The 22,869-nt window shown below is 51.2% G+C and overlaps 12 protein-coding genes across 12 annotated transcripts; 8 read left to right on the top strand and 4 right to left on the bottom strand.

The window, feature by feature from the left end:
* Nucleotides 1-22: 22 nt before the first annotated feature.
* Nucleotides 23-1,814, top strand: NCS57_00705100 (MFS domain-containing protein; the record flags this gene model as incomplete). The annotated part of the gene is made up of 5 exons (XM_053056915.1): nt 23-79; nt 133-238; nt 293-654; nt 703-848; nt 905-1,814. 5 exons carry the CDS (start codon nt 23-25, stop codon nt 1,812-1,814), a joined length of 1,581 nt encoding a protein of 526 aa, XP_052913110.1.
* Nucleotides 1,815-2,364: 550 nt separating this feature from the next.
* NCS57_00705000 (GFO-IDH-MocA domain-containing protein) lies at nt 2,365-3,426 on the top strand (the record flags this gene model as incomplete). The annotated part of the gene is made up of 1 exon (XM_053056914.1): nt 2,365-3,426. The coding sequence occupies one exon, from the start codon at nt 2,365-2,367 to the stop codon at nt 3,424-3,426; it is 1,062 nt and encodes a 353-aa protein (XP_052913109.1).
* Nucleotides 3,427-3,865: 439 nt separating this feature from the next.
* NCS57_00704900 (Zn(2)-C6 fungal-type domain-containing protein) lies at nt 3,866-4,779 on the top strand (the record flags this gene model as incomplete). Its single annotated transcript, XM_053056913.1, has 3 exons — nt 3,866-4,107; nt 4,166-4,689; nt 4,733-4,779. The coding sequence occupies 3 exons, from the start codon at nt 3,866-3,868 to the stop codon at nt 4,777-4,779; spliced, it is 813 nt and encodes a 270-aa protein (XP_052913108.1).
* Nucleotides 4,780-5,225: 446 nt separating this feature from the next.
* On the top strand, nt 5,226-5,978 carry NCS57_00704800 (Zn(2)-C6 fungal-type domain-containing protein; the record flags this gene model as incomplete). Its single annotated transcript, XM_053056912.1, has 2 exons — nt 5,226-5,473; nt 5,519-5,978. 2 exons carry the CDS (start codon nt 5,226-5,228, stop codon nt 5,976-5,978), a joined length of 708 nt encoding a protein of 235 aa, XP_052913107.1.
* A 117-nt stretch (nt 5,979-6,095) lies between these two features.
* On the bottom strand, nt 6,096-8,533 carry NCS57_00704700 (Zn(2)-C6 fungal-type domain-containing protein; the record flags this gene model as incomplete). Its single annotated transcript, XM_053056911.1, has 5 exons — nt 6,096-6,693; nt 6,772-7,104; nt 7,160-7,482; nt 7,537-8,268; nt 8,393-8,533. The coding sequence occupies 5 exons, from the start codon at nt 8,531-8,533 to the stop codon at nt 6,096-6,098; spliced, it is 2,127 nt and encodes a 708-aa protein (XP_052913106.1).
* A 537-nt stretch (nt 8,534-9,070) lies between these two features.
* Nucleotides 9,071-10,190, bottom strand: NCS57_00704600 (NmrA domain-containing protein; the record flags this gene model as incomplete). The annotated part of the gene is made up of 4 exons (XM_053056910.1): nt 9,071-9,343; nt 9,398-9,724; nt 9,771-10,067; nt 10,110-10,190. The coding sequence occupies 4 exons, from the start codon at nt 10,188-10,190 to the stop codon at nt 9,071-9,073; spliced, it is 978 nt and encodes a 325-aa protein (XP_052913105.1).
* Nucleotides 10,191-11,242: 1,052 nt separating this feature from the next.
* On the top strand, nt 11,243-14,169 carry NCS57_00704500 (HET domain-containing protein; the record flags this gene model as incomplete). Its single annotated transcript, XM_053056909.1, has 5 exons — nt 11,243-11,378; nt 11,436-11,579; nt 11,629-13,242; nt 13,789-13,905; nt 13,961-14,169. 5 exons carry the CDS (start codon nt 11,243-11,245, stop codon nt 14,167-14,169), a joined length of 2,220 nt encoding a protein of 739 aa, XP_052913104.1.
* A 727-nt stretch (nt 14,170-14,896) lies between these two features.
* On the top strand, nt 14,897-15,285 carry NCS57_00704400 (uncharacterized protein; the record flags this gene model as incomplete). Its single annotated transcript, XM_053056908.1, has 2 exons — nt 14,897-14,945; nt 14,993-15,285. 2 exons carry the CDS (start codon nt 14,897-14,899, stop codon nt 15,283-15,285), a joined length of 342 nt encoding a protein of 113 aa, XP_052913103.1.
* A 553-nt stretch (nt 15,286-15,838) lies between these two features.
* NCS57_00704300 (NmrA domain-containing protein) lies at nt 15,839-16,750 on the top strand (the record flags this gene model as incomplete). The annotated part of the gene is made up of 1 exon (XM_053056907.1): nt 15,839-16,750. One exon carries the CDS (start codon nt 15,839-15,841, stop codon nt 16,748-16,750), a length of 912 nt encoding a protein of 303 aa, XP_052913102.1.
* Nucleotides 16,751-16,775: 25 nt separating this feature from the next.
* Nucleotides 16,776-17,903, bottom strand: NCS57_00704200 (CN hydrolase domain-containing protein; the record flags this gene model as incomplete). Its single annotated transcript, XM_053056906.1, has 1 exon — nt 16,776-17,903. The coding sequence occupies one exon, from the start codon at nt 17,901-17,903 to the stop codon at nt 16,776-16,778; it is 1,128 nt and encodes a 375-aa protein (XP_052913101.1).
* Nucleotides 17,904-18,182: 279 nt separating this feature from the next.
* Nucleotides 18,183-19,265, bottom strand: NCS57_00704100 (uncharacterized protein; the record flags this gene model as incomplete). The annotated part of the gene is made up of 1 exon (XM_053056905.1): nt 18,183-19,265. One exon carries the CDS (start codon nt 19,263-19,265, stop codon nt 18,183-18,185), a length of 1,083 nt encoding a protein of 360 aa, XP_052913100.1.
* A 2,112-nt stretch (nt 19,266-21,377) lies between these two features.
* On the top strand, nt 21,378-22,061 carry NCS57_00704000 (putative glutathione-dependent formaldehyde-activating enzyme; the record flags this gene model as incomplete). The annotated part of the gene is made up of 1 exon (XM_053056904.1): nt 21,378-22,061. The coding sequence occupies one exon, from the start codon at nt 21,378-21,380 to the stop codon at nt 22,059-22,061; it is 684 nt and encodes a 227-aa protein (XP_052913099.1).
* Nucleotides 22,062-22,869: the final 808 nt, after the last annotated feature.

The raw sequence follows: 22,869 nt of genomic DNA, 5'->3' as shown, positions 1-22,869 counted from the left end.
CAATTCTTCAACTTTGGGAATCATGGGCATCTTCAGCAAGAAAGAGGCCGAACTTGCCGTCGGCTCAGAACTCTCCCGAGTGAGCAATCCTCAATCACAAACTGTTGGCCAGATCTAACCAATCTCAAACAGGTTCTGCCCCAAAACCCAAAGCCGTGGTACAGAACCTGGCATATCTTGAAGCTCAACCTATGCCTCTTGGTCCCCTTGTTCTCTTCCGCGTCCGTTGGTTACGATGGTATAGTCTACCTCTTGACCGATGTTTGAGTCTTGATTGTTAACATATTGACAGGCTCGATGATGAATGGACTTCAGACCCTCCCCCAATGGCGTCAATACTTTGACAACCCAGAGGGGGCCCTCCTCGGCCTCATGAACTCTGTCTATCCTCTCGGAAAGGTCGTCTCCTTGTTTGTCGTGTCTTATGTGTGCGATCGCTGGGGACGAAAGCTGCCCATGCTCATCGGTTTTATCACTTGCATTGCCTTTGCCATCCTCCAAGGTCTTTCCAAGGATATCCACAGCTTCATCATTGCCAGAGCGTTCCTGGGTTTCTTTACGAGTTTCATCAGCCAGCCCAGTCCCATTATTATTACTGAGCTAGCCTATCCAACCCAGCGAGGAAAGTTGACTGCTCTGTATAACACCTTCTTTGTAAGTTTATTGCAACTCCGGTTTCGTGCGCGTCCTTACACTTTATAGTACTTTGGCTCCATCTTTGCTGCTTGGTGCACATACGGCACATTCAAGATCCAGTCGACTTGGAGCTGGAGAATTCCATCTCTCCTACAGGGAGCCTTGCCGGCCTTTCAGCTTCTGGCCTGGTACTTTCTCCCAGAGTCGCCAAGGTATGCCTTGCCCAATACTCTGCCGCTCAGAACCATAGCTCAACTAACACATCTAGATGGCTTGTTTCTCAGGGACGCAAGGAAGAAGCCCGCAAGGTCCTCGCAGAGTATCACGCTGGCGGTGATGCTGATTCCCCTCTTGTCAACTTTGAAATGGACGAGATCGAAAGGGTCATCACCCAAGAATCCGAAGCTCTCTCTGCAACCTCCTGGGTCGAGCTTGTCCGCACACCCGCCAACCGCAGACGCACTCTCATCGCTGTCATCGTCGGTTGGTTTGCTCAGTGGAACGGCGTGGGAGTCGTCAGCTACTATCTTGTTCTCGTCCTCAACACAATTGGCATCACAAAGGTCAAGGACCAGACTCTCATCAACGGTCTTCTTCAGATCTTCAACTGGCTTGCGTCTACCTTCCTGGGAGCACTCATGGTCGATCGTCTTGGTCGTCGTACTCTTTTCCTTGTCTCCACGGCTGGCATGTTTGCTGCCTATGTCGTTTGGACCGGTCTTACTTCGCATTTCGTCAACACGCACAACGAGGCAACAGGACGGGCAGTCGTTGCCTTCATCTTCATTTACTACCTGTTCTACGATATTGCCTGGACGCCACTTCTCCAGGCCTATCCCGTCGAGATCTATCCGTACACCCTCCGTGCCCGTGGTCTCTCAATCACCTACATCTCGTCCTTCACCGGTCTCATCGTTGGCAACCAGGTTAACCCGATTGCTATGAAGGCCATCGCTTGGAAGTACTACATTGTTTTCTGCTGTATCTTGGCGATTTTGTTTGTCGTGATTTGGTTCCTCTTCCCCGAGACAAAGGGCCACACTCTCGAGGAAATCAGGGAAGTCTTTGAAGGCAAACAGAGCGATCACGATCGTTTGGCCAAGGTTGAGTCCGGCGTGGATGAAGAAGAGTCTCGGGAGAAGGATGGAAGGGCCAAGCAGCTTGAGGTTGTTTCTTAAGGGAGGTGTTTGTAGTTTGGGTAGGTGAGGACGCATGATGGTTGGGTGCGGTGGTGTGGGAGATAGTTGAACAAGCCTTCTTGCAATCATACAAGGCATCACAGCTTAGGATATACTATACAATCTAGGCAAAATTACCTTTCTGTAATCACATTTGTTGTTGATAGCTGCTTCGTTTCGTTGTGGCTGGAGTTTCGAATTTATCTTGCTTGGCTTCCCATATAATCCCGGACCGTCAGCATCGCAAGTAAATTCCCATTAGTCTATCAGAAAGACACCCCATATTTCAAGGTCAAACCTCTAGGCCGACATGAATCCGTAGATCAACCGTAGATTGTGGGTAACCTTTCGATCCTGAACTGACAGGAAGTGGGGATGAGGGGAAGCTTCGAAGCTATCGGGGAGTGTCGGCGTTAACTCGTGGTGCTAGTATATAGCCGACGACGTTGAATTATTCATCGATCTTCTCGTTATTTATACATTTGATCTTTCTACCTTGTTCACTCTCACGTTGAAAAGTTCCTTTGTCAAACCTCACATATCTTACATTATGTCTCAACAAAAGCCATCCCTTCGCTGGGGAATCATTGGAACCGGCCTCATCTCGTCATGGTTCGTCGAGGATCTCTCCCTCCAGCGGGATAACGCCCGGGCAACACACCATATCCAGGCTATTGGATCATCTTCAGTCGAAAAGGGCACAAAGTTCGTCGAGACCAATCTTCCAAACCAAACTCCTGCTCCTACCGTGTATGGTAGCTACGAGCAGACATACAAGGATCCCAATGTCGACATCATCTACATCGGAACTCCTCATGCTTTTCACAAACAAAACTGCCTTGACGCCATCGCTCAGGGCAAGCATGTTCTTTGCGAAAAGGCTTTTACCCTCAATGCTAGAGACGCTAGGGAAGTCTTTGAGGCTGCCAAGCAAAAGGGCGTGTTTGTCATGGAAGCCATGTGGACACGCTTCTTCCCGCTGGTCAAGACCCTTCAAAAGCTCGTCCACGAAGAAAAGGTCATTGGCGATGTCGTACGCGTGTTTTGCGACTTTGCCATGAACATGCACCTCGAATCTCTGGGTCCTGAATCACGACTTAAGAACCCTGCCCTTGGAGCCGGAAGCTTGCTAGATATTGGCATATACAGTTTGACATGGGGTCTTGTGAGTCTCGACCCTGGAGTTGGTGAGAAGGCGCAGACACCAAAGATTGCGGCGGCTCAAACACTGGTTGACGGCGTCGACTATGCATCTTCAATCATTCTGCTGTATCCAGATGGAAAGCAGGGAATTCTCACGTCCAACGTATCAGTCAAGACTCCCACTGGCTTCTGCCGCATTGAAGGAACTGGCGGCTACATTATCGTCGAGGGTCCGGCAGGCTCTGTACCTGTTTCATTCACAGTGTATAAGAACGAAGACACCGAAGGAAAGAAGTATGAGTTTGAGCGACCGGGCAAGGGCTTCTACTGGGAGGCTGATTCTGTGGCGGTTGATATTGCGGCGGGAAGGACTGAGAGCCAAACCATGCCTTGGGCCGAGACGGTTCGTGTTCTTGAGATTTTGGATGAAGTGAGGAGGCAGGGCGGTGCCAAGTTTCCCCAGGATTAGATAAGGAAGTATACAAAAATAAATTTGACAGCATCTAAAGTGTTTTCTGTGCGTTTCTTTGTAACTTGGGGCCCTTTGAAGTTGCGGTCACGAGATATTCATAAAGTGTTGAGTACCTTGACCAACTCAGCACAAGCAGTCTTCTAGACGTCGTCATTGTTTGCCTAGTTCTTTGAGAGCAGCTTCAGCTGACTTGTCAAAACTCATCAATCACAATTTCAGCCACAACATGAAGCTATTCGCACCTAGTTCACACCTAAAATTTGCAAGGGCCTCGTCTTCAGCTCTCGTGACCCTCCAACTTCCCCGCACTTGGAGTTATCTCCGACACTCCCCGAGACATGACTAAAACTGGCTTTTCCCCACAGAGAACAAGCCCGAGATCGAGAAACCTCTTCCGCTACTCCCCGACTCTTCATCTCCCTGTCCAGACTGCACCATGTTCAACTACAGAGATGGAGCAGATCAAGCGCCTCAGGCCCAGTCCGGGGCCGCCGGGGGCCAGGGTAACAAGAGAGCACGCACGGCAGCCATGTATCAGCGAAAACGCGCCGTGACGGCATGTCAGAGCTGTCGGTTGAGAAAGACAAAGTGCGATAATGTTCGGCCGGCGTGTGGTTTCTGTTCCAAGAATGGAGCACAATGCATATACCCTGGTCCCGAAACATCGGACTATTCGACGTCAGTGTTTCTGGATTCTTATCAAAAGTGGTTACGTTTTGCTGATACTCACAAACAGTTTCGACCCGGCCAGCTTGACCATCCTAGACCGCCTCAACCATGTTGTCACACTTTTGGAGTCTCGACCCCTAGCAGTCATCGCTCAGCCCTCAGATGTCTCACGGCAGGTCTCAGAGGCTACCATGTCAGTCAACTTCCTGACTTCTACTGCTCCTACTGCTGAAACCACCACCAATCTCCCCGAGATCGACATCCTCCAGACACTTGATATCCCTGACTTCCCGTCAGCTGCCAACAACTGCGAGGGAGTCCTGCGCTGGCCAATCTTTGAGGGCTTGGTGCCTGATGTTCATTCTTTCATCTTGGAGTCGGCAAAAGAGGACAGCGGCCAGACTGAGAATATAAGAACTGGCTCCTTGGGTAGGGGCGTCCAAGAAGACGACTTCATACCTCTCTCCAAGAAATTCTTGGCCTATGTACACGTGAAGAACCCCATCTTGGATGTGGCAGACTATAAAGCTCAAGTCAGAGACGCCGCAGAGAATGGACCCAGGTGGGATGGACCATCGTGCCTTGTGGTATGTCCCCCTCACACGTCATCGAAGCCCTTGCTGATGGTTTTCAGTTGATATCCTGCGCTCTTGCATGTCTCGCAGCACCTTTCCAGACTGACCCTGGAATCAACAGCACACCCGTGTCCGCAAGATCCTCCATGTCTGGCTACGTAGACCAAGATACTGCATCATCCTACTACCTGGCTGCCAAGAAGCGGCTGGGGCTTTTGCAGCCTTCTTTACTTAACACGCAATGCCTATTCTTCTGCGGAGTGTACGAGATGTATTGCCTTCGACCACTTGAAGCATGGTCTCATTTCCACCGTGCTTGCGTTGATCTTCGCAACCTCCTCTGGTTACGCAGTCAGAGAAGGTCTCCGGAAAACCACGCTGTATCCCGCGAAACCCATAGACTAGAGCAAAGGCTATACTGGTCTTGTGTCAAGTCAGAATAGTAAGTCAAGCATTCAAATATCATGTCAAAGCCGACTGACATCAAGTAGCGAGTTAAGGCTAGAGATACCTCTCCCACCAAGCGGCATCGCACACTGCGACTATCCCGACATGTTCCCCTCCCCTCCTACAGAGCTAGCCTCCCCGACAGCTCAAAACCAAGCCCTAGACACTCTCCGAGACGACATCGTACCTGAAGAAGAAAAGAGTTGGTTCTACTATCTCGCCGAGATCTCATACCGAAGAATGATCAATCGAATCTTGGCCGTCATGGCTCGTGATGGAGAAAGAGGGTGGATCGACAATATTGGCGATATCATCAAGCAGTGCAAGGACTTTGGTGAACAGATTGACATTTGGTGAGAGAACCCCTGAATCTCAACGATGAAGCTGACAGGGGATAGGCACTCTCACATCCCACCCCAGATCGACCTCAAAGACGATGCAATGTCCAACGACGAGCTCGCGCAGCTTGTCAAGAACCGAGAGATCAGCTGCCGAGAATGGATTCACAGACCCTTGCTCTTCTACGTCATCCACCAGAGCCCCAGCGATCCTCACTACGACGAGGCCCTTCCCCTGGCCCAAAAATGTCTCCAACTCTCCGCTGAGCACATGTTCCGGATTTTTGGGCATAACCGGCACCATGGAACTTGGTACGTCGCACGTTGTTGCATCACGAGGGCTCTCACGTTGCTTGCTGCCGCCAAGAGCGGGAGGATACCGATGCCAGAACGCTGGAAGGATGCGTTGGAGGTGGCGCGGTGGACGATACATCGGTGGTCAACTGAGGCACCGGATCTTCAATGGGCTGAGCACGTCTTGGACAACATCTTGAGGAACGTTGAAAGGGATTCTATGTAAATAGGGTATCTGCTGACGTCCAAAATAACTCGGATCATGTATCTAATCATGCAGTCCAATTCTAATCCATCCTTAAAGATCAACCATAGAGCCTTGAATATGCAGATCGCCAAAAGTCTAAGATTGGCTCTGGTCTGGGGGATCCTCGATGATGAGCTCCTGGAATCGTTCCGCAAGGTTACTGCCTTGCGCGGCTCTGGGGTCCGTCATCGCAAGATCTAGATCGATCACCCAGTTGGCTACCTCTCGTCCATCGCCCAGAGGCTTGATGGCTGTGTGATGGCGACCCAGGTCCTCTAACTCGTTCGTGATGCGCCGTGCTTCCGAGGTCCTGAGAGCACCGTGTTCAATTGCTATGCCTAGAATGGCCTTTGCAATGGATCCAAACACCCGGTAGGAGGCGTAAAGATCCTCCAGCCCAGCCATGCAGAGATAAAGGTAGTAGCGCCATTCGTTACTGTTGGACTTCACCTCTCTCATCATAGCATTAGCCACGTAGATCAGGCCCGTTTGCCAGACCACTGAGAACATGGCTGTCCTGAAGTTGAGCCGATACATGAGCAGCAGACGCTTCAACTGGTTCACAGAAGCCAAGTACGCAGCCTCCGGAGTGGCTTTAGGCGCTGTGAACGAGCCTAGGCGAAGCGGCTTGCTCATTTCGGCATCGGTGAGCAGGGGTCTGAAAACGTCTGTAACGATGGCGTGGAAATATATACTACATCAAGGTTAACATGCTGATACTACCATCCACAAGTCTCTCTCGAAGCATGAGAGCACAGTCGGCGAGACATACTGCATCATCATAACGCCATGGTTGCTTAAATCGCTTCGTACGAGGTTCAAGGGCAAGTCGTCTGCCCATGTTAATAGTCGACGATATATCCCCTCGGCAAACTCGATCGGAACGCGTTGCGAGGGCACTCCAGTCTTCCTTTGGCCATAATATGACCAGAGTACCTGATGAAAGATGACCCAGAGCTGGCAGCAAGCCCTGAATGTGTCTTTTTGGGGGTCAGGATGGGCAGAGTAGACACCCTGCATATCCGGAGTAAATTCAACGTCCCCTGGCATCGGAAGCTGGGGAGGAATCTCGATCTCTGCTCTCTGGTAATGAAGGCCGTGGACACTGTATTCTCATGTATCAGTTTCAGGGTTCATCGACCGGGAGAGGGGTGACGGACGAGACCCAGTTGAATACTCCCCATGCTGTATACGATGCGGCAATGCGCCAATCGTGGTAACCGACCAGCCAGCTGTTGGCTGAGGGTCTACCGGGCTGTACCCCAAACAATCCCATCGTCCTGCCGACTCTGACGCTTTCTTGAAGATACCTCAAGGCAACGTCATCCCTGCCCTGTGTTACAGCACTCATGCAAAGAAACTGCAGCGCCGAGACAGCCGTCAGCGTGTTGGCCGACGGCATGGCGGCGAGACATCTCTCGGCCTCGGAAAAGAACTCGACGCTGTATGTGGCGACCTCTGGCTTCAGGGCAGTGTATGCTTGCTGTGGAAATGTTGGTCTTGGCTACGTTGAAAGGCATATGAGGGATTTGCTTACACAAGCCCAGCTCAGAAGGGCGGAAACAAGGAAGCGAGAGCAGAAATATCCTCGTCGCTGTACGAGATCTTGGACAAAGAGGTCGGCATGGAATAGGGGCAAGACTGGGTAGTCTATCTCGAGGTAAAGAGAAATCACCCGCCCGGCCAGCTCACTGCTAATGGGTACATCTGTCCAGTAGGTGATGTCGAGTTGCTTGAGACCGTCGTGGATGAGTAGTGTCGTCGGCGGCTGGGCTGCTGAGGAACTGGGCGTAGGTGGGATGATGTCTTGCTGAGGAGAGTCACCCGACTCTGCTGAAGGAGACGTTGACGGCGATTGGATGGCCCTGGTTGGCCTGATCATCCGCTCAGGAGGGAGAGAGGCGATGGGTATGGGATACAGGGTTGGGTAGGCGATGGGATGTCTGATGGCAAGCTCAAACTCGAGGGAATTAGGGGTCCCAGGCATACAACTCCTGAGAATGAAGGTGTCAGGTATGGAAGGTGGTATACTTGACCCTTGGCTGCCAGCAGGTGTGCTCGACTCTCCTGCAGCCGAAGACGAAGATCCTTGCCCTTCGCGTAGGTGCTGGAATAGCTCTAGGGCCTGGTCATAGGGCAAGCTGCGCAGACGCGCAACGAGATCCCTCGACTCAAAGCCGGCCTCGAGGACCTCGCCCTTCTCTATGGGATACTCGCACTTGAGCTCCCGCTGGATGCAGGCCCGGCAGGTCGGACGTTGGCCGCCGCACTATGAGAGGTCAGTGTCAGCTCAGCCCGATGCCCGCCCATCCATCCGATCCCATCCTCCATTCATGGCATGCGTAACTAGCCCCCTGAAGACCATTTTTGGGCCAATAGACTGATCGACTGACCTTCACCTTGCGTTTCCGACAGTGATGACATGCCGTTCTAGTCTTGGGGGGCTTGAAAAGGGGTGGACCCTGGATTCTGCTGCCAATCCTCGGCTTGTCCGACGCGGGTCTCGGGAGCAAGGGACGGGACGACGGTGCCATTGCATTGCACAGAGATCTAACGAGAAGGGAGGAGGATCTGAGAAGATTAAGGGTCCAAGTGTCCGGGTCGCGCCAAGTAGCGAGCTAAGCGCGAACCTCGTGATCGCGTAAGAATTCTCCTCCATCAATTGTGTTTCGGTACCTAGTGCCATCACGACACGACGGGCTACTACGGTATCAGGCATAAAGTATGTTAGCTCGCCCCACAACATTTAGGTCACTCAACAGGCGGCCTTTTATTTACTTCCCTTAAAAACAGTATTTTATTCTTAAATTTATTTACCTATAACTAACGCATCTTAGACATAATTTACTAAACTACCTATCTACTAAGAAGAGAGGTCCCCCTAGTAGTAGCTATATTTTATCATGTTATTAGAGGGTAGAGAAAAATTATCCTGAAGGTGAGAAAAAATATCCGAGGTACATCTATGATGTGGGGCGAGCTAACATACTTTATGCCTCCTACCATAGTAGTCCGTTACGTCACGATGACGTCAATCTCATTTCCTTCTCCTCAATCCGGAACTCGCTTATCTAATCACTCTTGGCGTACACGGGGACTCCTGAACCCTTGACCAACTCGTCCAAGTATGTCTCGAACTTGGTGTACTCGAAATCTGGGTACAGATCCTTTGTGGTGAGGTAGCCCAGGTACTTGGCTCGTTCTGGGATATTGTCCTCTCTGTGCCACTCGCTGTAAAAGTACTGAGGCACGACGAACCCGAGAAGGTCCTGGTACGACTTGTCTCCTCCATCGTACTTTGTCTGAGCGGCAGCAATAGTAGCTTCAATCTCTTCTTTCGATACCTGAAGCTGAATCAGCATAATGGCAAGCAAGACTTGAATAACGATCTGACTTACCGGGCTTCGTGGAATCTTTTCACCACTGATCTTCTCAAGGTGGCTCCAGATTTGGTTCTGTGTCCACACCTCGTTGTACGCAAACACATACTGGTTCAGAGTCCTCTCATCCGTAATGATCCGTTCCACATACTTGCCAATATCCCTCAAGTCCGTAATGCTCGAAGCTCTCTGACCCTCATCGGCAACCTGGTCCGACGAATACGTGAGAGCATAGTCAATCTTTCCGGAAGGTAAGCGTGGGATGGCGATCTGGTACCACATGCCAACGTCGATGACGGTGTACGGCAGATAGATCTTCTTGATGTGATTGATCACACGCTCTTTCTATGAGGTATTAGATGAGACAGTAGAGCTCGCGGTCTTCACGTACAAGTTCCCGAATCATCATCACTCCTGTAGGAGGGCAGCTTGGCCCAAAGGCGCTGGGAATGTAACGTTTGACTCCAGCATCTTTGGCGGCAGATGCCAGTGCGAGATGAGGTTCAATAGAGAAGGGCTCGAGGGCAACAATGACAACATCCTGACCTGTCAGAGCCTTTACAAGCTCTTCGTGGGTGTTGACAAGCTCGAGGGCAATGATGGAAACACCTCGACTCTTGATTTTTTGGACCGCGGGCTTGTTGATTGAGGCAGGCCGAACAATCGCAGTGACGTTCTGGATGGGCCGCTATGTGAGTGACAGACTTGTAGTGGTATGGACGGGACTTACAAAGTTGGTGGACGAACCCAAGAGCCCATCGATGATGGAGCGGCCAGTCTCGCCAGAAGCGCCGACCACAGTGACGTTCATGATGGATACCTCTCAAAGATGTAGATGAAATTGACTGATTGAATTACTATTTCATCAATTATAGTCCATCATTGTATATATATATCCCCGCACTATCGTCGAGCTGAAGAGTGGGGATGACAAATGGGCTAACAATTACGGATACAAACTCCGCATAACGTTATGTAACTCCGCAACACTTTCGCGAACAACAGGGATCACGATGTTACGGTTTGCAGGCTCTAGATTGTCAGGTAGAAAGCAATGGCCAATAATCTGCCCACCTAATACCTTGAATGCTTTGGCAAGAGTAAGATGCTCTGTGGGCTTTTGGAGCCAAGGGTCGCAAAGCGAAGGATTTGTCTAAATCCATAGTGTAAAAGATTGCAAATTCGAATATTATGTAGATTAGCAATCAATTTTATCAGAATTTTTCTATCAATCGGCCACATCAGCAAGTACCGTGGATTCGTGGCAGCGGTGTTGAAAGGGTGCACGTTGGAACGGCGTTTCGCCAGTCTACCTTTGCAAACTCAAACTCCCGTCAAGACGGGTGCCCATTTTGAAAGCAATAGTAGCTACAGAAAGTCTAATTGCAAGGGAAAAGACAAAGGGATCCTCTATGGCTTCTAAATTTACTTGAATAACAGGGCCTGCAGTCTAGCATTCCTCGTTCTCTTTACTTGAGGCAGAAATATAGCGTCAAACTCTAGACTTCCTCGATTAACTATGCTGTACACAAAGGATCTATAATGGCCAACAAGCGATGATCTTATTTTCTGCCACATAGTAGATTGCAGTTTCTCCAAATAACTTTGACGTCAAATAGACCATCACAGCACGAAGCTCATGCACTGTTAGCTCCAACAAAGTCATTCGTGGAACAAGCTGATGCCTTCACTGATGCGTGGAGAACCCCCAGTCATGTGTCAGCCGCGTTGCAAGGATACCTGATAGGCGAGTTCATTGTCATTAATTAGCGCAGAGTGTCAGACGAAAACTTCCCTGGTTGCTTTGAGGCTGCACAACAAAGGTTCACCTAAATTGACTGCATAACTCGCTACCCGTTCTCAATGCCGTGCAGCATATGCAACAAGTTCATAGGAGTGGGCAAGCTACGCCCTGAAGAGGACGCTCCAGTGGGCATAAGTCGAAAGCACGTACCGCGAGATCTCTCTTGGCAAGACTTGCAAACCTCGGCAAAGATATGTCACTCCTGCGAGATCCTAGTTACCGGTTGTCGAGGGTGCTTTACGTAACATGGAGTCGATGAGGAACATATCGAGAGTTTCAGCATCAGGTTCTTCTACCCGAACTACGAGGACGAGGATGCTGAGGTGGACAAGGTCGTCAGCTTTCTGATGCAAGACGGCATCTTTTTTGATATTGAGCTCTTTGCTACTGAAGAAGGTGAGTAATTTATAATGGGACCTGATAGCTAGGCTGACTTATAATCTAGATGACTGTCCAGTTCCTGATGCATGGGAGTCCATACCAGTCTCCCAACGTACATCGTCCAGGACAGACTCATCTGACGCAATCGAAATTATCAAGTCTTGGATACAGCTCTGCGAAGACGATAGCGAACAGGTTGACTGCATCGAGCCAGAGGACCCCGAACTCCCTAAGCGAGTCGTTGACGTTGGTGACGCAGATGGGGTCATTCGTGTCGTAGAGACACATGGTGAATCGGCCAAATACATCTGTCTCAGTCACTGTTGGGGATCAACACTGATCATAACGACAACTCAGAACACCTTGCAACAGCGGCAAAGAGGAATCGATATGCAAGATTTGTCTAATGCCTTTAGAGACGCGATATTCTTGACAAGGCAGCTAGGACTTCACTACATCTGGATTGACTCTTTGTGCATCATCCAGGACAGTCGAACAGATTGGGAGATTGAGTCAGCAAAGATGTCGTTCATCTATTCCAAAGCGTTCTTGACCATCGCGGCTACACATTCTCCAGACGGCCGAGGTGGCCTCTACACAGACACGCCCGACTTTGAAGTGTCTGGGGAGACTCCAGAGGGAGAAGAGTACCGTCTCTTCTTTAGAGAGCGGATCGATCATCACCTCGATCCCGTTCCTGAACCTGACCGGTCCGGCGCCGATGTTGGTCTGATAGGTCATGGGACCATAGCTCGACACCCACTCCTGACAAGGGCCTGGGTCTATCAAGAGCGCCTGCTATCACCTCGTGTGATACACTTTGGTCCCCAAGAACTATTCTTCGAATGCCTTTCGGCTATGCAGTGCGAGTGTGGCGGTATTGCTCATGATGGTTCCTCTATTGCTCCGTCAGGTCTCATGAAGCTCCTCTATGCAGAAGCACTCTTCACAACCGCACCTGGAGTAGAATGGCACGAGTATGCCGCCTACTACATGGCCCGCATCTGGCGCACCATGGTCAACGAATACACCTCCCTCGGAATCACCAAGCCTTCAGACAGACTGCCTGCGATTGGAGGCTTGGCCAAGAAGATGTCGGCTTCCCGGAAGCAAGAATACATCGCAGGCTTGTGGGGGAACACTTTGAACGACGACCTCATCTGGACTGTTCTTGAACTCGAGGGGGAGAAGAAGCCAAGGTATCACCCCCTGGCGGCGCCGACGTGGTCTTGGGCAAGTGTCGAGGCACACGTCTTTTACTGGGACAGCATCGTATTCTGGAACCCAGATGAGACGGAGACGGATGAGGATCGGCCTCCTTGGCAACACCTCAGCAGGGTCGAGAATTGGAATATCGACGCAGCCGGTGTCGACGAGTTTGGACACTTGAATGGAGGGACGATCAAGGTAACGGGTCTCGCTGCGGAGGGTACAATCGAACGCGATGTCGGGGAGGAAACGAAATGGGGATCTGGCTCCTACTATGTCAGGTTCTCACCGACCTTGCGGTTAATGATGCACGCCGATTATCAGCTAGATCACAAAGGTCCTCACCAGGTTCTTCCAGGAACAGAGGTCCTGTGTATTCTAATGAGCGTGATTCAAGAAGGGCCGACGGACCACTTGGTTTCTCTGGTACTGAGAGCAGTCGGCGGGTCTGGGCAATTCGAGAGGATCGGTACACTCGCCGTTCGTTCCCGTCCCCCACCAGTTGATCCTCTTGGGGGGTTTTACAAGGAGGGCAGGCAGCGTTCTGTAGAGATAAGATAGAGCACTGAGGTCATCAGAGCAGACCTAGCCGAGTTGGTTTGTGCGCTGAAGCTTGACGGTCAGTCTGAGATTCAGGGACAAGGACGCTGGATAGGTCAGTGATTCAACTAAACAAAGAATCAAAGAAATTTCACGACAATAAGAATATTTGTTTCTTTTGTATTACTTTTATTAAAGGCATTATTCAAAAGCAAACCTGGTCGTTTGAAGAATAGAACAAAGGACCTAAATAGGTGCCTGGGAAAGAGCCCCCCTTAGATATCAGACGCACAAACATCCTCATCCTAAGCCTTAGACGATGGTGGGAGAGCAAAAAAACCAAAGCTTTGCTGGCCCTCCTCTAATTCTTTCCTTCCTCATCGTCACCCCCACTCGAGTGAACCTTTTCTTCTTCACTTTCGTTTGCCTTCGCCCTTATCATTCACAGCGCATCACCCGCTCACAAGACATCAAGTCACCCAAACCAACCTTTACGAAACTCGCAAAGAAAAGACCATGACGATGAGCAACGAAGGTCTTATGCTGCCTACTCCTCCCAACCAGATCCGGGCCCTCCAGGAGATGATCCTCAGTAAGTCTTCAGTAGAAAATCCTCCTCTCGGCCGCCCTCTAACCTTGCCTCGCAGTGAACCTGCGTGTCGTGTACCCAGGCTCGGACATGGAGGTCCTTTTGTGCATGGAGAGTCCTGGTGTCTACTACGCGTGTGTCATTCACGATCCTCTCCGCCAGAACAAGGTCCTGTTCCGCGGTCCCAAGGGTCCCAACCTCGAGATCCCCCTCGTCGGCATCCTGCGCGAGGTCATGGTTCTCGCTACCACCCGCTACCACCTGTAAAGTCGCCGCCGACTTGTAGCGGACTGAAAGGTATGGGTTGAGGATTCGACTGGGTCATGTCATGTACTTTTTGGGATGAAGATTGTGTCAACGGGGGATGGATGAAGCAGTGCAGCAGGTTGATCTGGTACCAAACTGGGTTTCGAGGACTCAAATGGGGGATTAAAGCGCATGGAAATTATTAATGGCTTGAGCAAGCTGAAATAAACATCTCATCACTTCATCAAAATCAAACGACTTGAGGCAGGCGGCCAGTTTGCCGTGCGTGATGTCTCTATGCTGGAATGCCCAAAGAGCGGCAAAGGGTTAGGTCAGGCTTTTATCTGACCGCCCAGTAGGTGACCAGAGAGAACCATCCGGAGTGTTTGGAGAAGTCAGAATGCCTCAGGGAACAGCGTGGGAAACCTGCGGCGATCCATCTAGCACGAAGCTATCCTCCATCGCCCACCAGGGGCACAGCTTTCTGGGGACAGGATACTCTGTGTGCGGAGTCCAGCTGGCACCTCAAAAATCAATCAAACGCAGATCAATAGCCAGCAAACAAGCACGGGTGTCGCAGTTAGGGTTAGGTGTTTTTCATGCCCTGGTGGCTTCGAACTTCGAGTCCTTGCACCCTTATGAAGAACCCCCTCTTCAACACTACATCTACAGTTCTACCTACATCCACGCAGCAGCTTTCGGGCCTCACCAAGCAGCGAACCAACAACGGAACGAAAGTCAAGACAAAATGGCTAGTGAATATCAGGATGCTGTTGCTCTTCGCACCCTGACCCAAGGTATGAACCTTCCCCTCAACCCGTTGATCACCTAGCTAACTCTACAGCGAACCTGCGAATCCTCTTCCCCCACATCCCAGCTATCGAGTTCTGCGTCTACTGGAACGATAAAACCATCCGCGCCGTCGTCATCGACGTGACCCGCCTCTACTGGTCCGAACTCGGCGGGTACAGACCCAGCTGCCTCATCCACCTCGAATGGAAGGCCCGCACCGAGGACCCTCAGGGCAAGCTTCTCGAAGGCCACAAGATCCTCTTCGAAGAGACCCAGACGCTTCTGAAGCAGAGACTCATCGACCGGCTTCGAGTTTGCCGTCTCAACACGGCCTCTTCGTCTTAATGGCCTGGATGCTTGGGATTTCAAGGAGGGACAAACATATCACACGGGGGAATCAGCGCTAGGGGAATTTGGCACGCAACTGTTTCGAGAGTCTATATCTGTGGAAGATTTGCTTGATCGGAGTAAGGGAATAACATGTGAGCTGGGAATATGACATGTGGACATACGTTGGAACGAGAGTAAGCGCGCGGTAGTTATAAATCAAGCCGATGGCCCCCAAGTTGCAAAGTGTGGATTCTCGCGCGCGGTATTGAAGAGATAATGATGTCAGATCTCGCGCGCGCAACCTCGATGCGGCTTCGCGCGCGGCTCTGCTGACCCTTTATCAATCTCGATAGCCGAAGGTGAGTTAAATCACCATGAGTCCTGATTGGACGTTCATTAACATCCTACTCCATCATGCACATTCGCAGTCGTGATGATGGGAGGCTTAACAGCTAACGGGCATCACTGGAAGAGTAGATAATGTGACAAGAGAACACAGCCCACGTCTGTATAAATATGACTGAGCCCAGCGCAGCTAATGTTTGATGGCACTCATCAAGGGCACAGAATGTCTCCGCCAGAGTACTATCTCATCGCTGGCGCCACCGGCCGTCAAGGCGGCGCAACAGTCGACGCTCTCCTATCCCACCCCGAAATCAAGATCGAGCCCAGAAAGGTCTATACCATAACTCGACACCCCACCAGACCAGGAGCTGTCAAGCTTCGTGAGAAGTACAGCAACATCAACATTGTCCCCGGCGACTTGAACAACCCCGAGGCCATATTCCAACATCTGGACAAGAACATCATACCCAAAACTGGGGTTTTTCTCGCACAGGCTCATGGACCGACCGAACTGAGCGACGCAAAGGGATTCATCGATGTCGCCGCTTCCAACGGAGTCCCCTACTTTGTCTACTCCTCCGTTGACCGCGGAGGACGTGAACTCAGCGACAAAGACCCGTCATACTGCAAGACTTTCTCGGACAAGTTCTATATCGAACAGCACCTAAGGAGTGTTTGCAGTTCCAGCCAGATGGAATACACCGTCCTCCGACCAACCTGGTTCGCCGACAATGCCTGGTGGGGCTTCCCCGGTCAACTCTGCATGACAGGTTGGAGGGAGAATATGGAGGGCAAGAGAATGCAGGTCACGGTGACCAAGGACATTGGAAGGTGGGCAGTCGAGGGTCTAGTACGGCCCGACCGGACCGGTATTAGGAACCAGGCTCTCTCGATCGCCAGTGATGAGCTTAGCTTCAAGGATATCGACGACATTTTTGTTCGACACACCGGAAAGGGCGTTCCTGTTACATATGGGCTTTTCGCTAGGTTCATCATTTGGATGGTCAAGGACTTAGGGACAATGTTTGGCTTCATCGGTGAGAGGGCTTACGGCGCGGATCTGCCATGGTTGAAGAGCCAGCTGGAGCCGACTACGTTTGAGCAATGGGTCCGGAACGAAGTGCCAAGTGGGTGATCAGAAACTACTTCTTCCTATGTAACTACTCGGCTTGATTCTTTGCCTCAGTATTAATCCTTTGGTCCTGTGATGCGCTCTCACTAACACTCTCGGTGAAAGTCACTGGATACTGACGGGTACGGTTGACTTTCAAGTCAAACACATCCAGTCTCTGATATCCACCCACGACATCGTGATACTGCTTGCCCTCTATACAATCCTCAACGTTCATATCACAGTATAGAATATCTTCTGTGCTCTGTAGGAAATCTGTAGGGTTGGGCTCATGTGTTTGACCATCCACCACGAACCCTTGCAAAGGAGCTCCAGTGGGATCCAAGAACATGGTCGCGCCGCGCTGCGAGTACTCCAAAGCTTGACGCAGGTGAGACGAACCCTCTGAGATGATCTCGACAGCGTCATCTCCTAGGGCCCCCGAGCAGAGAACACCAAAACACTTGGCCTCGAAACAATGGGCGGCTGCGCGAGTTCTGTTTGCAGCAACGTTGTCGTAGTTGGCCCCTTTCGTCACACTAGACTTCCCATCGTTATTACTCTGATCCTGCGACTCACTGATGCCTGGAACTCGAGTTGGCCATATCGCCGGCCAAGTAGAAATGTGAATTTGTTCCCCTTGTGCCATGAGCGAATACCGAGCCAAGGGGTTCGTGTTCTCGCCGCATATCAAATTCCCAATCTTTCCATAAGCCGTCTCTGCAACTCTAAGTCCATGCCCATCTCCGGGTGCCCAGGTCAACTTTTCGAAAAACGTGGGCATGAGCTTCCGGTGATGAACCAGAACCTCACCCTGGTCCCCAATCAGGACGTTGGAGTTGAACAAGGTCGCGCTGCTGGAGTGGACTTTCTCTGAGATGCCAATGCTGACCATGACTTGAGCTTTCTTTGCCGTTGCGCGAATGGCCTGGATCTCATCTCCATCGGCGTAAACGGACTCTAGTGCCATTCGTTTGAATAGGTCATGGTTGTCGGTGGGAGGCCGCAATGCACTCCAGATGGGGAATGCAGAGATGTAGGTCTCCGGGAAAACAACTAGGTTTGCTTTGTGTTTGGCTGCCCTCTCGATGAGAGAAATGGCCTTGGACGTTGTGTCCCGAGCCGAGAGAAAGACGGGGGAGGCATGGCACGCGGCAACTCGAATTGGTACTGCCATGGTGAACGAACTATGAAGTTGATATATATCAATGGGTGGGACTATAGAGTAAAATAGTGGATTTCGACGATATTGGACCGAGTTGCCCGCTCTCTGATGTATCTTCTGGACGTACAGGCTATCTCATTACGAGCGGGGTTTCGGCCCAAGGGCGATTATCAGTCGGTGCTTGTTCTGGGACCGACATATGCAACTTGAGGTGTAACAAAGGATTAGTTGGCGGGAAGAACGGCAGGAACGGAAGGAACGGCCTCTTTCTGAAGCAACACATGTTTCCCCTCACATTTCAATATCCTCGACCGTGAGTGGAATCCCTCGAATAACTCCCGTCTTGGGCACACAATTCAGGTACTCGAACTTGGCATCTCCTCCCCTCAGCACAGACACCTCATGCCAAGTCCTCATCTTCCTCCTATCCCCAAAGGCCTTGTAATGCGCCATCGCACCACGGTAAATGGCGAGATGTGAACGATGAGACTTGGCCCACGTCTCGAGTGTTTCCAGGCTTGTAAAGAACCCGGCGCCGCAGGTTTCCTTGCGTGGGCGACCATCCGGTGAATCTAGATCATGATTTCTAAGATATCGCAGTCCGAGAGCGCCAGTGTCTGGAGAATTCTCCCACAAGTACTCAAGCCCCGATCGCAGTGTTGGCTCAAGCTTTCTGTCGTAGGCATCTGCTTCTTCTTGGCCGCAGTTCTCCCAAAACTGGCCTGACCGAATATGCGCAATATTTTCGGTGTTTGTGCCCGTCAGATACTGTCCAATTCCACGAGGCACTGTTGTCGGCGGTACTGTGTCGGCCGATTGAGGAAACAGGTCGTAGGCAGAAGAAGGGATGCGATCTCTTGCAGCTCCCCAATATGCCGAGAATTCATGTTCAGGAAAGCTAGTACCAGGGAGTTTGGCTAGGCCAGGGAGATAGTCAAGACCAGAGTAGTTGGTCTCCAGCCTGGGAACCTCGGTTGTAAAAGCCTCACGCCAGATGCCGATCGAAGCGCGGCCTGGCGTTGGCAGACTGGAGTAGATCGAAGGGAGCGAGAGTTTCTCGATGCTGAGCTTGTACTTTGATTCTTCAAGCCAGTAGCTCACCCATATCGATGTTTCCTCCACGTCGCTCCCATCTATCACGGTGAACGATTCGAATGCCGAGGGTCCATGATGACCTTTGAGCCAGGCTTGGATCGCAGATGTGGCTTCTTTTTGAGCATCGGTTGTCGCTTGGTCACTCGAGTGCTTCTGTACCCCGATGTAAGCCGTATACACGTGTGTGGTGTCTCTCGGCAAGGCCAGCCTCCATCTCGGAATCGGGAGTCGATGGTTCTTGGGTTTGCGGAGGGGATAAATGCGCGCTGGGCAAGACATGGCTGGTAAATGTCGCTGGAGTTGTGATAGATGCTCGCTCGGGGTTCTTCTCTCTCATAAGCCATCTATGGTGTGTCTATGTAAGTGGAAGGTGATGTAAGTACTCGGGGTCACTTTTGAACCCCGTGGCCTGATAGGTCGATCTGCTTTGGAATCAATGCCAACCAAGTGGCCCGGTCGATGCGCACGTGGAGACTCGCATGTGCCTATTCCAGCTTCGACTTTCGAGTTGAATTTTCTTATTACTGGGATGATTTGCCTCGGTTCAAATATTCAAACCAGTGACATACTAGGTGGTATTATATGGTGAAGGAACCTGGGCAACTCAAAGTATTGTTTCATGATTTTCTGAAATTCCAAAAATTTGCATATTTTCGAGGGAACGTCGGAAGAGATTATCTGGTTGGACAGTGCATCGGACGAATGTAGGCGATAGTATCGATGAGCCCACATTGTCGTGGATCTACTAGAGTAGAAATCAGCCATTAACTTCACAGCTCATGCCATTTTGATTTCAGATAATCAAATTCATAGCAGCCAGTGAAGTTTGCGGCACATGGTCTTTTTTCCTTCAGTCCAGGGTAGAATGGACCGGGATGGAGCCCACCAAGCCGGCGACACATCGTCAATTCGCCCAGACGGGAGAGCACCAGTACAGATGAGGCATCCACGACTCGGGGATGAGCATTTCGGGGAGATATTGATAGTTATATAGTCAAAAGAGCTTGAGAACCTTGATGGTAAAAGAGGATTACTAATCTCCTGCCATCCATCTCGACTCCATCAAGGTAGCAAGGGAAGCAAGCTTAAATAGACGACACAGCATCGTCAATCGATTCAACGATCCAAACAACCGCCCTCTCAGGCAGCCGTTGGTACTGATTCTCGTCATTACTTCAATTGACCATCACGATTTCGCCGTCGCGCTCAGCAGCTACCGGTCGATAGACCCCTTCATCCGACGAAGCGGGGAAATCGACAATGCCTCGTCTCTCGCATGACGAGTCAGACTCAGGGCGGTCGGATGTCACCCAAACACTACATGGCACGCCATCGACCATTCAATATACACTGCCGATAATCATGTCCGTCCTCGGATTCATCGAGTGCAACGCCTCCTTCCACCCCCTCATTTCTTGGAATTCCCGAGCTGAGGAGTCGGAAGCCAAGCGCAAGCGGCCGCGTCTTCGGCCCCACGGGCTTTTATTTTTCGCCGAGACGGGCAATCTCCTACGAGGAGCCTCCTTTTCTCTTCCGAGAAAGGTACATATTCTGAGAGCAGTGGGCTTCTAGTCGTCATGTACTCCAATCAATGGCGCAATTATAGCCTTGTAATAGCGTCGAGAGAAGCAAAGGCTGCCCCTATCTCTGCAGCTTCGAAAGGCTTCTCTGTCGCGCCATCGGAACAGGTTCCGGGATGTGCTCCCCAGCCTCCGGTGCCCCCCATATTTGATCCGATCAGATGATAAGGGAACGACGATACGGAGTACTTGCGCCGTCTCCAAGTTTGAATTACTGGATAAGTATCTTTTGGGTTGCAGTCACTGTGTGCGTGCGCGTGTGCGCTCCTGTACCCCTCAATTCTGCGGCCGGGTGCCGATCGGGAGTTGGACTAACACGGGGAGTCGTGAAATGAAGATGCCATGCATCGTATCCAGCTTCACAACAAAGAGTCAATTCTTTCTTATCTGGCTAACAATTGTATAGTCTTGCTATCTATCTATGCCTCCCTTAATCTCCGTGTCATTTTACCTGCAAATGGCGTAAAGTGGGCACGGAGTCGGTAGCCGTGGCCGACCTCCGGTGTGACTCCTACCCCGGCTTCCCCGCAAAACAAAGCCAACGGGAACGGCAGATGGTGATATCTCGGCATCTCGGGGATGGCTCTCCTTGATGCGCTTACGCTTACGCCAACTCCTGCTCCATGCAGTAAACATTGCCGTGCGGGGACGACGCCGCATAGGCACGGAAACCATTCTCCCTTGCGCTGCGCTGCGCTGGGAGACGAAAGAACGGGCTGAAATCTTATTTAATTGGTAGCAGTGTCCTCTTCGTGGAGAATGTAGGCAGGTATATATAAACTCGCGAACCGTCAAACCCCAAATTCCAAAAATGTCTACTCCTCGATCCATCGTCTCCAAGAACAAGACCCCCATCGCAATCGCAGCAGCCCTCGTCTCAGCAGCCGCCGTCGTCACCCAGGTCTACCGCAAAGCCTCAGCCAAAGCCGCAGCCATGTCTCTCCCCCTCCACCCCTCGCTCAACAACGGCATCACCAAGGGCAGCGCCAGCTTCTCTGGTGGCAAGCTCCGCTGCAAGTGCTCTTCCAGCCCCGTCGAGGTGACCCTCGCCGGCAACGTCGCCCACAACCACGCCTGCGGCTGCTCCAAGTGCTGGAAGCCCGAGGGTGCCATCTTCTCCGTCATCGGCGTCATCCCCAAGGACCAGGTCAGCGTCACCGCCAACGCCGACAAGCTCTACATTGTCGACGAGAGTGCTGCCATCCAACGACACGCCTGCAGCAGCTGCGGTGTCCACATGTACGGCCGCATCGAGAAGGATCACCCTTTCAAGGGTCTCGACTTTGTCCACACTGAGCTGTCTTCCGAGAAGGGCTGGAAGGAGCCCCAATTCGCCGCCTTTGTCTCTTCCATCATTGAGCAGGGCTTCGATGCTTCCAAGATGGATGCTGTGCGCGCCCAGTTCAAGTCGATCGGCCTCGAGACCTACGACGCTCTGTCGCCTCCTCTGATGGATGCCATCGCCAGCTGGACCGCCCAGAAGGCCAAGATCTAAGGGCTTTTTCTTTGAGCGTCTCCATTGATATGGGAGCTACTGTGTTACAAAAGTATTGGGTTCGAGATCATGTAAGGTGGTGTCGAGGTTGTCGACTGATCCAGGCGGCGAGTGTAAGCGGAGTTGTTGACTGTTATATGACATGGGACAAGTGGTAAAGAAAGGAATGACCGCGAGGAGTCGGGCGCGAAGTTGACAAGCAAGGTTGCCACGGATGGTGAGCACCATAAATGAATGAATTGAAGCCGAGGCAATGGAGGGCATTCACTGTCTCTATCCTCTTGAATACCTGACATTCTTTTCTCGTTAGTAACGCTGCAAGTGATGACCTCCTCCACCTGACCGCGCGGGTCAATACGAAAATGGAATGTGCACTAGGTGAAGAGATAAGCCTATCCTATTATGAAGAAACTTTTAGTACCGTTTCTTTCTGCGGTATCTTTGTACTGTTTTTTTTATGGGGATTCGCTTACGCAAACAGTCACAGCCTTTGTCTGCAGTTGGGGGCTTTACTTGCTGGTGTCTCGTCTATATCACCCGCGCGGCAACTAATAGCCACCGCTTACGGCAAACACGCAATTCACTTGGCAAACAGAGTAAGCACTCAAAAGATCCTTTATTCTTACATAAGTAACTGACAAGCCCCATATTACTTGTCCGTGGACTGCATGCACGTCGAGTTTCGTCCGTTGATCGTGCGAATTACGGACTTTGGCTCAACTCCGTGGAGCCACGGAGCAATCGATCCTTGGGAAATGCCACCGTCTCGGCAAAGTCGACTTTTCCGAGGCGTAAACAGCTCATTAAA

This window comes from Fusarium keratoplasticum, chromosome 5 (genome assembly GCF_025433545.1).
Source record: "Fusarium keratoplasticum isolate Fu6.1 chromosome 5, whole genome shotgun sequence".
NCBI lineage: Eukaryota > Fungi > Ascomycota > Sordariomycetes > Hypocreales > Nectriaceae > Fusarium > Fusarium keratoplasticum.
The sequence above is the reverse complement of the archived record's forward strand: the minus strand, read 5'-3'. Positions and strand labels throughout refer to the sequence as shown.